This window comes from Amphibalanus amphitrite, unplaced genomic scaffold (genome assembly GCF_019059575.1).
Source record: "Amphibalanus amphitrite isolate SeventyFive unplaced genomic scaffold, NRLGWU_Aamphi_draft 000046F_arrow, whole genome shotgun sequence".
Lineage (NCBI taxonomy): Eukaryota > Metazoa > Arthropoda > Thecostraca > Balanomorpha > Balanidae > Amphibalanus > Amphibalanus amphitrite.
Window position 1 is genome coordinate 1,058,667 of NW_024881542.1, and position 15,080 is coordinate 1,073,746.

At 56.7% G+C, this 15,080-nt stretch overlaps 1 protein-coding gene across 2 annotated transcripts in view; it reads right to left on the reverse strand.

Annotated features, from left to right (window-relative positions):
- Positions 1 to 3,590, reverse strand: part of LOC122377525 (ras GTPase-activating protein raskol-like) — a 115,530-nt gene extending 111,940 nt beyond the window's left edge. Inside the window, exon 1 of one of the 2 annotated variants that reach the window (XM_043357619.1) lies at positions 1,665 to 3,590. In XM_043357619.1, coding sequence (XP_043213554.1) covers positions 1,665 to 3,477 — 1,813 coding nt within the window. In that variant the 5' untranslated portion in view covers positions 3,478 to 3,590. The remainder of the gene's footprint in view (positions 1 to 1,664) is intronic. The other variant, XM_043357620.1, reaches the window with a different exon arrangement.
- Between the last annotated feature and the right edge of the window lie 11,490 nt (positions 3,591 to 15,080).

Below are 15,080 nucleotides of genomic sequence, written 5' to 3' on the forward strand. Positions count from 1 at the left end.
CTTTGGGAGTCGCGGTGGAGAGCCGGGAAAAACGGCGGCCGCCGCCGATACGCGCTGGTGACCCCTAATGACGCCGTGGGGCAGCGGCTATCCGCAAGGTGTCGGCTACTTTCACATTTCATTGCGGCCCGTTGTGACAGACAGGCGTTGTTTCTCATGAGACGGCGGCCCAGCCCACCGATATTTTGCATCGGCAACGAGGTGTTGCCGAGATAAATGTTTCTTGCTCAAGATGAAAGTGTGAGGCTGCTCTGCAATGCGCTCAGCTGGGTGTGTAAAGACGGGAATGCGTCGAATCGTCGACATGCTGGAGTAATTTAGCGCTTACAGAACATCCGTCTCCTTTCACTGAGCCGCGGATAGTTTAAAAGAAACTTGCAACAACAGGCAAAAAAAAACGAAATAGTAATTTACTTACAACAATAACAAACAACCGTTTATTATGCTACGAGGAAGCATTAAGCAATCGTTTGCTTGTAGTTTACTAACTGCGAGCGACTAAGCTTTCGTACATGTCAGTCTTTTAGATCGTCGCAGCAATCAGTGCCAGTGATTGTAGTCACATTGCGAGATTTTATCTATACGACAAATACACTTGTCCTATTATGTTACATGTGTTGTCATGGCATTATTGTAGCTTCTTACAACTAACTTACGCAAGCAACGTTGCACGGCTCAAAGCACCGCACTTGATGTTGATGCGATCATAAAACATGACTTTGCGATGCGCTGATATCAGCTGATGGTGTAAATGATAGCCAAAATAAAACATTTGCAGACGAGGCTTTATAAATCCGCTCCAGCAAGCCGGACATCCTTTATACTAGGGTTGACTATTAAGTAATGGAAGTGCCTCTAGCAATTAAAAGTTTTTGCACGTGCACACATTTTTTTGGTGTCATTACGTGCGCCGATCTTTTTTCTATCCAATAGTAAAGACCAGATGTCTTTAGCTACATTTTACTCTGAGCTATCGACGTTTTTCCAAGAGGCCACTCAAACCTGCGGCGCACGACAAAAAAGGAGCCTGGCAATGGCCAAAATCGTGCGCCAGGGCGAGATCACCAGGGCTCAGTGGCCAAGTGTTATGGCTACACGAATAAAATAATGTAAGTTGCTATATTTTCATAAAAACAATACATATAACACAATAAATAACAGCACCACTACTCCACATCATCGCCTCCTAGCATCACACACCGTTCCAGCCTCTTGACCCAGTCCTGGAACGCCGCCAGGAGGCCATCTTCCGTGATCTGCGCGAGCACGCGGCACACCGCCCGTCGCACCTGTTGCCCGGCGCACCTGATGCCGTCGCTCCATACACTTTTAAAAGTAATTTTCTGATCTCAGCAGGCATTTTCCCTACCACAAACTGAGATTTAATGACCTCGCGCTGGCGCGCGATTTTGGCCATTGCCAGGCTCCTTTTTTTGTCGTGCGCCGCAGGTTTGGGTGGTCTCTTGGGAAAACGTCGATAGCTCAGAGCAAAATGTAGCTTAAGACACCTGGTCTTCACCATTGGATAGAAAAAACATCGGCGCACGTGATGGCACCAAAATAATGTGTGCACGTGCAAAAACTTTTAATTGCTTAAGGCACTTCCATTACTTAATAGTCAACCCTAGTACTATCGCCGACACTGCGCACCCCGGTGAACTTACCTGAGTCTGTCTGCTGTCCGTGGGCGGCGTCCGGCTCCTGTTCCACCGTGACACCGTACTTGTTGTGTTCGCCCGCCGCCGTCTGACCGCCCGACGGCCGCACCTTGGCGTGCAGCGACTTGGACTTCCTCACCAGTCGCTTCAGCACACTGAGCTTCTCCGCGTCCCTCTCCGCCGGCGGGCCGGAGCCGCCCCCGGCCTCGGCCGCCCGCTCTGCCGCCCCGTCCGTCTCGAACAGGGCCAGGTCGAGGTCCTCCAGGTCTGAGCCGGCCGGCGAGCGGCGCAGCCGGACCACCGGCTCGTCCTCCTCACTGAGCGGCTCGCCGGGCTCGCGCAGCTCGTCAGCGCCGGCGCTGGCGTCGTCAGCCGAGCCCTCGGTGCCAGTGCTGACGCCGGAGCTGCTGGCGCTGACCCGGCCCGCCGCCGGGCCGCGGTAGGCGATCACACCCAGCCGCCGCGCCGCCGACCGCTCCATGGCACCCTGCGCAGAGCACTGCGCCGCCGGCGCCGACTCGTCGACCGTCCACGGCGGCGACGACGCCCCCGCGCCGCCCCACCGAGCGGGCACACTTTCACCGTCGGCGTCGGTGACGGGGTGCGACGCCCGACGCGGCACCGGCGGCCGGACGCGCTGTCGCGCTCGCGGGCCGGCCGCCGACGCACGCCGCTCCTCCGTCGGCTGTGACGACGGGCTGCGGATCTCGGAGGACGCGTCACTCGTCTCCGAGGCCGTGTCGTGCTGGTCGTGACGCTCGTCACGCGTCACGCAGACCAGCACGGTGGGTACGCCGGTCATACGCGGCTGCAGGGGCGGCGGAGACGGGGCTGCCCCGCCGTCACCGTCCACCGGAGTGGTGACGGTGACCCGGGTGCGCGATACTCGGGTGCCGGCTGTATCTGCGGTGTTGCTCGCCTCCCTGCCTGACGCAGAGGGCCGTGCTGCCGCCGCTACCGGCGTCGTCACGCTGCAAGAGGTCGCCGTTGGCGTGGTCAAGGGGGGCGTCTCGTCCGGCGCTCGAACGGTGATGCGTGCAACGAGCGTTTCGTCCGGTGTCGTGCTGACGCGGGTCACAATCGCGCCATCAGCTGACGCCACTGACGGCGGAGATTGCGTGTGAAGGTCATCGGTTGACGGCGTGCTGACGACGACTGGTGGGGACGCCCGGCGTGCGTCCGCAGGCGCCGCCGGCTGGCCGGTGGGGGCCGTCATGGCGCGGGTGCGCGCGGTGGGTGTCGGTCCCGTCGAGGTCGATACACTGGCCGTCACCCGCCTGCCGCTGACCGAGCTGGCGCCGCGCAGAGCCGGCGAGCCCCCGACCACGGAGCCGTTCACCGCGGTCTGAGCGGCGCCGGAGCTGCGCGCCGCCGGTACTCGCCGGGAGGCCGCCGGGGTGGCCGCCCGACCTTTGGATGCCTCCGGCTGAGCGGTCACCGCGGTCCGGCTCTGCTGCGCCGAGGAGCGTCGCGGGGGCGGCCGGGGCGGCGTCGGTGAGGTCGTAGATGTCGGCGAGGATGCTGCCGACGAAGCTGACTTGTTAGACGCTGCTGGAGATAAGGCCGACCCCAGAAGAGGCGGCCGGGGCGGCGGGGTCGGTCGCAGTCTCTGGCTGTCCCCCACCGACGACTTGCTGCGCCGGATCGACTTGCGCGTGATATCGTGTCTGGAGAGCGAGTCGCTGCGCTGCGGCGGCCGGCGCACGGGCGGCCCGGTCAGCTCTGAGGCGCTGCGGAGTAGCGGCGGCGGACGGCCCCTCGCCGCGTCCTCCCGACCACTGAAGGACGGCTGGCGGGGCAGCAGGTGCCGCCGCAGCATCCCCGAGATGCGGCTCTGCAGCGGCGGGCGCGGCTCGACGGCTGGCGAACTCTCTGCGCCTCGCTGACCGGAGGTGAAGAGATTCACCGCGCGCCGCACACGTCCATCTCGGCCCGCCGCCTCGCGTCCCTTCCCCGAGCCACTCTCTGAGGGGGACTTTTGTCCCGTCGACAGGCCGAGTGTTCCCTCAGTGCGCGACGAAGGGCGCTTCTCGGACCGGCTCTTGCCGGCCCACAGTCTCTCTCCTCCCCCACCGGTCATGGTGTTCCACTTCCACTGTCACCACGTTACCCTATACAGAACATAATCGGACATTAGAGCCGTGCCAGAGCCTGCGTCACCGAACGCCGTGAGGTGCGCCACGACAGCCGCCTCCCCGTGACCCACTCTTCATAATAGGTGCATTGGCTCGTGATAAGCCGATGAGACGATAGAAATCGGCCGATAAAAACTGGTGAGAAGAAAGCTCGTCCACAAGTTTGTGAAGCTTGTGAGGACTCTTGAGAATGAGTCCAAGTAGGTAAAAAACAGCACCTCACTGAATGGATGCGCTAGTTTTGTTTGCGACAAAATAGTGCCGTCTCAAGCGGACAAACACCCGTTTATTTGAAGATACAAAACAAGCCGTTTGATTGTTAGCAGATCCAGTTGTTTATGGATATCATCCAACAGCCCACTCATCGCCACCTGTATTCGAGGAAAACCCACCAATGGCGAATATTGAGTCATCCAGTTGGGCTGGCGCGCCCTCACGGGCCCCGAAGGTCACGACCGTATTACCCCAGCGGACGGATGGCAGCAATTAGGGCTCGGCCCCACGGTGACATCCGTGAGAAACGCGTTCATAAACTTCACCGCGCCAGCCGAGCGGCCCAACGGCCGACCGACCGGCCGGCGAACAAAGGAGCGACAACCAGGTCGGCGGGCCACCGAATTCCATACGGCAAGAAATTTGCCAGAGCTACAAAGTCAGTCATGCGGCTAGCTTTGTCTCTAAAAAAAGTAGGGCCATTGAGCCTTTAGGAACATCGTGCCGTCGGACAAAAAAAAATCCTGGCCTATCTAAACAAGTTTTAGCAATTAAGCGCCTCATTTTAAAACTTGTGTTTAACTAAAGGCTAAAGTAGCTTTGGCATATGAGCACGCATGGAGTGCACATGCGCTGTAAATGCTACCGATGAGTGAGTAATGAGTATTGGTGCGAATTACAGCTTCGATGCGGGGGGAAGTGAATTGCAGGGAAAGAACAGCTTGACAAGAAAATGTAAGGAAGCGCGCTCCAATCTTTGTGACCACAGCAGATTTCCTGTTACACACTCTAATAAATGATCAATTGATAGTATTGAAGCACCTGCTGCAAATTGCGAAAGGTGGCAGGCAGTCCATTGCGTTACGAGTAAGGCGTGGCTAGCTTGATCATCAGTTACCGAACTCGCGCAATGTATCCTTTGTAAAATGTCGGGCTCTGGAACTGAAACCAGACCTACCCGGCGTTTTCAAAACACGTTCCAAAGAACAGTTGCGCGTGTTTGACCGCCGCGTCCCGGAGGAGCTTGTCCGCCATTTCTGCGCTCGGTTTGTGTGCAGTTCTCCGTCTCAGTTCGGTCAATATTGGTCCGTTCGAACGCGTGACTTCCTCCCTCGCAGGCCGAGGTGCGGCTGACCGTTGGCGGAGAGGACGAGAGGAAGGGGAGGACGGGGAGGACAGGGATAGGGAGGACAGGGAGGAAGGGGAGGCCGCCACGGCACCGCTCAAACGCGCGGACAGGAAAACCGGCGGCGCACGGAAAGCACAGGCCGGCGGCACCGCCGGTCTCATTTCAGATACCGGCCGCCGGATGAGATTAGGAGATTTCTCGAGAAATCGTGCCAGCCACTACTACATACAGCACCGGCGGAAATTTCGGGGCCTCGAACAAACTCATTACAGCTGTACAGACAGCTGGACCGATGTGAGATTTCCTTCGAGATCATAGAATTCATGACGAATTACGTGAGAACCAGGATTTATCCACGAGGGGACTGGGTTACCATCGAGCCGGCATCTGAACCACTTTCCACGGCAGGCAGCGGGCCTGGTGCGGAACAGATGGTCCGACATACCAGGCGCTATAAAATTATCATTGCCGAATTCACCAACTCGGCTTCGGCGCTCATGTTTTATGCAGTGACCAGATACGTCAATCGTCACAGCATCGAGCCGCGCCTCACTATTATCGAGAGCTTCAGCATTCTGCGAAGGCCTCAGGTGTTCTGTAATTCTGTCACCAGCTGCTCAGAGGCAAGGCACACCGCCGCACCTGTACCAAGCTGCGCAGTTGACGGCGGCCGAACCTGCACGTCCTCATTCACCACAGTGGGGAGCCTTGTCCGAGCGCAAGTCAGCAACAATCGGCTGGCTCACAGTGACCAACGGCGTTGGCTCGTCGCCAGAGGGGTCACCGCGGACGCCAGGGGCCCCGGGCTGCTGGCCACCCGGTGACAGGCAGGCATGCGGACCTAACCGCCGCCGACAGAGCCGCCTACAGCAGATACAGCATACAGCGTTCGCGGACAGAGCCGCATACAGCGGATACAGCATACAGCGGCCGCGGACAGAGCCGCATACAGCGGATACAGCATACAGCGGCCGCGGACAGAGCTGCATACAGCGGATACAGCATACAGCGGCCGCGGACAGAGCCGCATACAGCGGATACAGCATACAGCGGCCGCGGACAGAGCTGCATACAGCGGATACAGCATACAGCGGCCGCGGACAGCTGCATGCAGCGGATACAGCCTACAGCAGCCGCGGACAGAGCTGCATACAGGTGAACGACGGCGTCTATAGTGCCAAAGTCGCTGCCAACGTGACGGGAATCGGTCCGCTCCAGGGTACCCGGATTATTGAGATGTCATGCACGCTGGACGTTAGTTGGAACTTTGAGGCACAGCTGCAGGTGCTCAGCAGCGGCACGGCTGGGGTAGCAGCCGCAGGGTCATCTACCAGGCTGTGTCTGCGCGGTACAACAGGCTGAACAAGAGCCGCACAGCAGGGGGAGTCATTAACTGGGCTCGATAAAGAGACAACAGCAGATACATATCCTCGGCGAGCTGTACAGTCTGTCTTAAAAGTACCGCGCAAAGTGACGGTGGATCCATCAAGCCTGACCGATGAAGGACTGCCAAATTTGAGTCACCGAAGCAATGGACATCCTCGTCCATTCCCCAGCTCCATTGGTTCGGTGACTTTCAAATTATAGCAGGCCCTTCCTCGGTCAGGCTTGATGGATCCACCGTCACTTTGCGCGGTACTTTTGACAGACTGTACATACCTCAGCGCTGCCCAGGGAGGTGCCCAAAGCGTTCAAAGCCACTGCTACTAACGGCAGTGCCGGTCACGGGGTGCCCTCTGCCGGCGACTCTACCCGGGTAGGTATCCGGTGACCAGGGCAAGGTCAGAGGGCCACTCGGGCAGCTCGGCATGGTCCCGGCGTAAAAACATGTCGATAAATCGGGCTGCGGTGCCGGATTGCGGGCTGACCGGGCGCCGCGACTGTGGCCCGCCGGAGGTCGCGGTAATAGGGCCGACCCCTGCTGACCGCACACAGAGGGGCGCCTCCGACGGAGGCCAACAGACACAGACCCCGCGGGGTCAGCGTAATGGGGCGCCGTATTGCATGGAACACGCCCGGCATTGACGTTTGTCGTGATGAAAAGAGAAAGACATGGCCGTCGCACTGCTTGACCTCGATACAACGGATTTTGTTTGTCTATGAAGCAGATCATCGGGTGTATTAAAAAGCCTTAGAATGACACTAGAAAAATAAGCTAAACTGAAGGAAAGCCTTGCATCCAGTTATGTTAACTCTATAAAACATTTCTTTACACATCATCCATATTTCATAGTATGATCTCAGGCTAGTTTTATAGAATGGCCAGTAGCGGTGTGCATAGCGGCGCCCATTAACCGTGTCAGTGGCGGCCCGTTTAGCGTCCCATTAGCGGGTCGGCGGGCCCGCCGGAGCCGCCGCGCGGTAGCGGTGCGCGTTAGAGCCGCGCTGGCGGACGTCACCGCACCGCCTCATCGTTCGCCATTAGCACCGTGACTCGGACGCCGGGCGGCGGCCGCGCCCAGATCGGGCGTCTCTCCGCGCGCCGATAGCTGGTCAATGGCCGCGCGCCGGTTCACCGTGCGCCGTGCGCGGACCGCGAGTGAATCGTTTAACGAAGCCCGCCCCACGCCTCCGAGCTCGGGTGCACGCAGTCGGCCGACCGGCCGCTGACCGAGCCAGACCCACGCAACGCGAGCCGGGCCGAGCCGGGCCGGGTCGGCGGCGGGCGGCGGAGACGGGCGGGGCCGGAGACGGCAGCGCGGGACAGGAAACAAACACCGGCGCCTCGCCCCCGGGCGCCTGGGAGACGGGCGTGGTGGGTCTTACAGCGATCGCCATGAACTTCAATATTTCATTTCAGGCCTCTCTTCGTTTTTATGTTAACATGCAGTTAACCTTTCCGTTTACAGATGCTTTTAAAAGAAGATAGGCCGTATGTCATGAATTTATTTGGCCTCTGAGAAAATCAAAACATCTTTACAAACGTCCAGAAGTGAATTTTACGGTCGACATTCAAACCGAGACTGTAACTCCGCTTTAATAGCAGATTCGGCTGATAGCTTGTCGCCGTAAAACACTAATGAGCACTATCTCTGACACGGCGTGTTCAAAACAGCCGTTCCCGCATCAGTACGCCCCGGACGGAGGTTGACGGCTGCAATGCGTCTCTCTCCAGCACCTATCCATCAGAACTCGACCTGTACCGAGCCGCAGGGCGCCGGCCGAGCGCCGTGTTTACTAACGTGTCCGCTGCCCTTGTCCGGGACGCCGATCGGGTCTCCGGGGCGCCGTTGGGAGCCGTCGAGCGGCCGTCGCGGCGTGCCTCGGAAAGACTGGTTTATGATCCGGCCGAGGCCGGCCGCCGGTGCGCGCAGCTCGTTAATTTGTGGACTCAAAGTGGAGGGTCACGTCGGGCAGTGGGCGCGGGCCGACCCGGCTGCCACTGGTCATCAGAGACCGATTGACCTCGGTGACCTGGATATGGGGCGGGCGGGGCGGCTGCGGCGGTCAGCACGGGTCAACACAGCGGCGGCCAGGTTAGACGCTATCGGGCCGAGGTTAAAGGCGGAGTGCGATAAAAAGGTGGATGGAAGGGAGATGGACGGTCAGATTAAAATAGTCTTTCGGACAAAAGCGCTGCATTGTAACAGGATTTAAAACTTTCGGAAAAAACTACAGCACTCGAATGATTATCCATGGCTAACCGAGGGTCATCTGATCTTTGACATCAATGAAGAGTTGGTATCTGTACTTCAGCACCCGTAGTTTGAGTTATTTGTTGTGGGAAAAGAGCAAGCAAAATTACTGTTTTATGGAATACAATATTTATGCTGATTGTCTGTCTACAGGCGCCATTTACCTCCCAATGTTTTATTCTCTAGTGTTTTGGACCAGCGGATAAAGTCTATTAGTACTTTTGTCAGTAATCACCAAGCTGTCGTCTCTGCGCCATAAGCTGACAGTGATGCGGGTAATTATCAGGCGAGAGCTGTAGCATCACGAACAGATAAGATGTAGGTAGCAGCTCCACTACCGTTCTTAAAAGGTTCACGACAGCTACTACGTGTCTTTTTCTTCTCGGAGATAAAATACACCCATGCTTCTGCGAGCGTTCCTATCTACTCTCACGGAACTGGTAAGAGGAAAATGGCAGACAGAGGGATCAGCTCAGAGGACTGATATCCGTCTCCTGAGCACTGGTTAGTCTGGCGATCTCACGAACTTGCAGCCAGACGCCAGTAACCACCGATCTGAGTAACGCAAAGGTTACGCGATAAAACGGCTGCCTAACGGAGGGAGGAAGAGATCATTGAAGTAAGGCACTTACACAGTCGCGAAGAATGTGTATGGTCAGTTTAGAAAACCAACATTGGACACGGGACGCCGACCGCTACAAGCACATCAAGCATGACGGCCAGCCTGGGTGAAATGAGGCGTATCCTCCCTGCCAGTGAGCACCTCTGAGCACACCTGCCGCGTCTGGCGGCGCCCCACCCCCCGTCTCGGAGTCGCGTTACCGCCGCCGGTCCGGCCGGACACAGACGTCACACACCTGTCCGCCGGCCTGTGAGAACGCGCGGCCGTGGCTCCGGCCGGCCGGACCGAGGGGTATTCGCGGCGCGGCCGGCAGGACCGTCACGAGCCGGCGTCACGGCCCACCGCGCCCGTCACGGGCCGTCACGGCCGGTGTGCTGAGCCGCACGGATCTGTCACGGGATAGCCCGTCCCGTGTCTGGCACGGATCGCGGCGCACCAACACGGACGGTGAGCAGCTGAGACGCAGCTTTCAGGTGCAGCCAGCCTTGCAGTCGACATGAAACGGACGAACAGAGTTATTCTAAGCCGGCTGAAGTATTTGCTTTGACATCACTTGGTTTCATTGTTTGGTTGAAGTTGATTGCAACGGGACATGAAAAAACCACAGTGTATAAAAACAGTGCATGAATGGATTCAGGCCGCTGAACTCGGAACAGGTTCACAATCGAGCGTAAGAACGAGGAACTGTCTTTGTCTACCGCGCATGACAAGTCGACATACTTGAAGTGACCTCACCGTCTGTAGTGGGAAGCCTGCGCAAATTACCCGAAACCTGATAGGTTTCGGCGGTACACCGTCGTTGTTTGGCTGTAAAAACGGAGCCGACATCCGCTCCCAGCGTGATCGATTTCATCCGAGCGTCACAAAGGAGCCTTATCGACGGTCTGGCGGCTTCAAAACCCTGGGAATGAGCTTCCATTGTGTTATCTTGATCAGATTTTGAACAGGAACTGTGTCCATGTTTGCCCAAAAGCAGCGAAATGTTTGACCCCAGTGGTGCGAACCATCTCACCAAAAAAGCAGAAAGAGTAACACCTGCGATGAATATATAATTTGCAAGAATCTGGTTTCCAGACAAGTGCATCATTAATTCAAAACAATACTTTTGCGTGACTATCAAGAAGGACGAAGCGTCGGCCTCTTTGCCCCTTTTGTACCAGCCGAGAACTTTTCACTTGGGCAATACAATGAAACAGATAGAACGGGCATGGATGGGCGAGCGCGATCACAAACGGCATTGCTTGAAGAAGACACGCAACGGCTCAGGTTTCGTCATAAAGATGCATGCAACCAAGTACCAGCCACCAGTCTGCCTATCGCTTCATTTGGAGGCCCATCGGTGCTCCATTCGTTACAGTGGTCATTGAGACATGCTAGGATGTCACTGCGTGAGCGCGGCCGGCTCTCTCGCGGTGGCCGCCCGCTGGGCCTGCGGTGGCCGCGTCCGGCAGCCGACAGACAATGACAGCCGTCCAGTGGCTGGGAGACACACGATACCATCGCCGAGACCGCATCCTGTCCCGGCACCGGCTCCATATGGGCATGGCCCACCGCTCTGTCCCCGGGGGCTGGACGCGACAGGACAGGACAGGCCAGGACGGCTAGACTCGTGCGGACCGGACAGGGGACATCACGCCGGAATGTGCCGCCCCGATCTCCCGGAGGAAGGAGAGATAGCCGCAGAGACGACCATCGGTCACGGGCCCGACAGACAGAGACACGGACACGATGTCGCGGACGACAGGAGAGTCAGGGGTCTGACGGCGATCTCGCGGGTCTGACGTTCCGGGTGCCCCTCACAGGTGTGCGTGACTGGACTCGGACGCCTCTGCCGCAGCAGTGTGAGGTCAGTCAGGTCTTCGCCAGGATTTTTTAAGCTGCCGTACAGACTACGTCATGAGTGTGACCCAGTGTTCACCGCAAATCCCCCGGTCCCAGACAAACCGGATCCCCCGGTGGTGGCTGTTGGAGCCCGCCATGGACATGGAGCCACCCGTACCAGCAGATACAGGCCCTGGCTACCTTCCACCGCGGCTCATCCTCCCACTGGGCCACGGTCCACCCATTCCAGAGGAGGGTGTCGATCCACCACCACAGCGGTGCTGTACACTTCCAACCAGTCTGTCGGGCGGATCATCTCTGCCGCCGACCACGGAGTCGGTATGGCTCTCCGGACCAGCCGCCGGTGAGCTCTGCGCGGCTGCTGATCTGGTGGCTCCCGTAACCAGCCCGGTAGCCGGCAGGCCGTCCGACAGGGGTGGGGTCGGCGCTGCTGACCCATATCGGCGAGCACCGGGCTCTCATCGGGTCAGCTGCACCGGCAGCAGTGGCGGGGAGGTCCTTCCTGCCCGCCAGCGCCGCACGGGAGCACGGCACGGCACGGAACGGAACGGCGGCGGCAGTGAGGCGGCACGGCGGCGGCGGTGGCAATGGGGGCGGTGCGACGCGTGCCACATGTGCAGAGTTGCCTACGGTATAAGAAAACGGGATTGCACAGTAACGTCTGTAACGCTCTCTGCTTGCTCATGTTGACATGAAATCATGACGGTCATAGTGTTGGTGGTGGCAGTTGTATCTCTCGACAGAGCAGTTTAGGTTCGAAATTTCGGCGTAGTCATTGAGTAAGGAGAAACTCATCCATCCAGCGTTGAAGATTTGGGGTCAGTACTTCAAATAATAAATTAATATAAAGCCTCCCGCAAGCAAAAAAGCATGCCTTTGAAAACAACTGTCGAGCTCACGCTATATGCATATACGCGGTTCTTTCAGATGACGGCATTCCCACGACTTAGCGTAGATTATTTTCTCTGGAATGCACGAAAGGTGTGAGGTTCAGCCTCCTTACACCGACGAGTAGATTCTCAGTCGGATTTGGTCTTCCATTTCGAGAAGAGCTCAGCACGGTCCGACACCCAGCCGAAATCCGTAAACAGTCTCTCTCAGACATGCAAATCGCGAAACCATCCAAACGGAGGCGCCTACTCGGTCCAACGCAACAAGCATGTATGTAGGTGCCCAGTGCCAACACAAATGTGAACACCAGGATCACCGAAGTGTCTGAACATACATATAATGCGACATTCTGCCGCGCTGCCCGAGAAGCAGCTCCCACCTTTAACATCGGACCGAACCCTTGTGGCCTGCCGACCACCATGTTCTTAACGACGTTCCCAGGCTAACGATGCGCCGGCGAGCAGACGTCAGTGCGAGCGCTGGTCGTGGGTTCCATTCCGCCCATAGGCTGACGACCGTGACCACGTAAAACAGACTAGGCTGTTTCTCATTAGTGATTAGCGTTCTCATGCATATGAGGGTGACAAGTCAAGGTTGTGATAGACCTCCACGCAAATTTGCGCCCACACACCTGAAATAATGGACTCCGACACTATGCACACTTTCGACACAGGCGACGACCATAGCCAAGCGGGAGCGAAGATCATTACAAGAAGGATCCTTGTAACAGAAAAAGATCGCTTTTCATGACGGGGCCATCAGGGGGAGGCCGAAGTGAGATGGCGCAGGCTCTGGCACGGCACTAGAGATAACTGCACGCTGGCATTGATAACGCCTCCATCCTCAGCAGTACCTGAAGTCCTCTCGGCGTCTCTCCTGTGCCCGCAAACTCCGCGGTACACTCCGCCACTCGCGAGTTCTCGTGCACAAACTCGCTCGAGCGTGAGTTGACACGTCTGTCTCGCTGCACACTTCACTGTCCCTCACTCGGACGTCCTGTCCCTTCCAGTCCACCGCTCTGGCTGGAGGTCCACGCACCCCACACTCGCACCGTCCAGGCACTCTCCGGGTGCGCCGGCTCGGTCCCCACGCGCCCACCCCGCACCTGCGCACGCTGCCGCCTACCGGCGTCGACTGGCGACCAGACGGCGGCGGGCAGCGCGCGGCGGCGGCGGTACCTGCCCGGGCTCAGAGCGGGCTCGGCGGAACACTAGCGCCGCTGGTCCGGGCGCGAGCGACGCAGACAACCCGCCGCAGAGCGCGCCAGCCTCCGCCGGGCGGAGCCGGACGATCAGCACAAGAACAACCAACGCCGGTAAAATTCAGCGAGAGAACGACAGTGTAGTACGGTTCGGTCCGGCAACGGAATCAGTGGGCCAGCTCCGAATTAATGCAGCCAGCCCAGGGGGTATAGCGGACCACAATATGACCACCAGCCAGTGCGGCGGTGAAGCGGGTCGGTTAGCTGTGTTCACGGCTCAATTCTCCGGCCGGTGCTATGGGCGCCATGGGCCGGGGATTTTGGTAGTACTCTGCAAGTGCTAGCGCTTAAAAACACAGGTTGCAAAAATGGCCAGTCCAATACAACTGTTGCCACAGACAGGAGGCGTCGCATTGCTACATTCGCCGGACGAACACTGCCCCAATTTGAGACCGGTCCTGATTCATCAATACAATGTCAGACTGATAACCAGGTGTCCTCAGCATTAAAATAGAAACCACCATTATGTAATGGCGTGTGCCATTCCTTCGGCTGTGCAAAAAGGCACTGTCAAAACATGATATCTCCTACAAGACCTCAAGACAAATAGGCCCTCGCCAAAGCCTGGAATTAAACCATTCATCACCGGCTTTCGTTCGCATGGTGTTATATTTAGGCGGGCTGTTCACACGACTCACCTTTCCGTCGATTTTCCATGAATACCATCGGTGGACTCACTAAATCACCGGCTGTCATCAGTCTCCGGAGCCGGCGGTGCAGCACAGTGTCGGCCACTCCAGGCCGCCTGATTAGAATATCCACTCTATTAGACGCGGCTCTTCCTTTGGAGAACTGCTAATGATTAGTCGCATGTTGGTAGGTTCACGTCGCCAGCGTTCAAATGAACTTTACCGGAGTAATCCATGGTGATAGGTATCTGCTGTTCAGGGTTGTATACGACTCAGTCAATAGCAATCAATTCAATCACGACAAATTTGGGAAACCAATCAAATCAATCAAGTCAGAGCAGTTTTCGGGAATTGATTCAATCGACTCAAACGCGACAATGAAAGGAATCAATCAACTCAATCAAACGACTCAAACCAAGACATACATTAGGTTTTTTGCCCACCAACTTGGAAAAGTGTCCATAGCAGTCTGGTGTACCTACCTACCTACCTACCTACAGAAGAAACATAAAAATATTGTCATTTAAAATTATAAATTGCCATGCCATTCAAAGTTTCTATGTAATAAGGAAGGATACCTAGTGATGGACAGGTGGATCATGATATTGAGGTTCAATGGGTAGAATTGGAGCAGAAGTTTCATTTAATGGGTGCAAAATAACCCAGTAGTTGACTTGCCCCTTAACCCAAATCACCACCTTTCACCTAAAAGTTGTCAATTTAATTTTGGCCATATTCCAACTCCATTTACACTAAATATCAGATATTGCAGTTGAAAGTTGACTGCTCGGATTTTGGCAGTGTTCGTGATTTGGCCATTTACCCTACACCATGTCTATTTCAATGGATTATATGCATCAATAACATATTAACCATAGGGAAATAGAAATAAATATCTTACCTGTATGTGACGGTTTTGGTTAGACAGAGACTGACGGGCAGCCTGAAAAATCTGTCCACACAATGTGCATTTGAGACGTGGGATGTTGTCAGATTGGGAAGGAAGAAATTTGAAGTATTTAGCGGTCCACGACTCTGGACGTGGCATGTCAATGTTAGGTACCT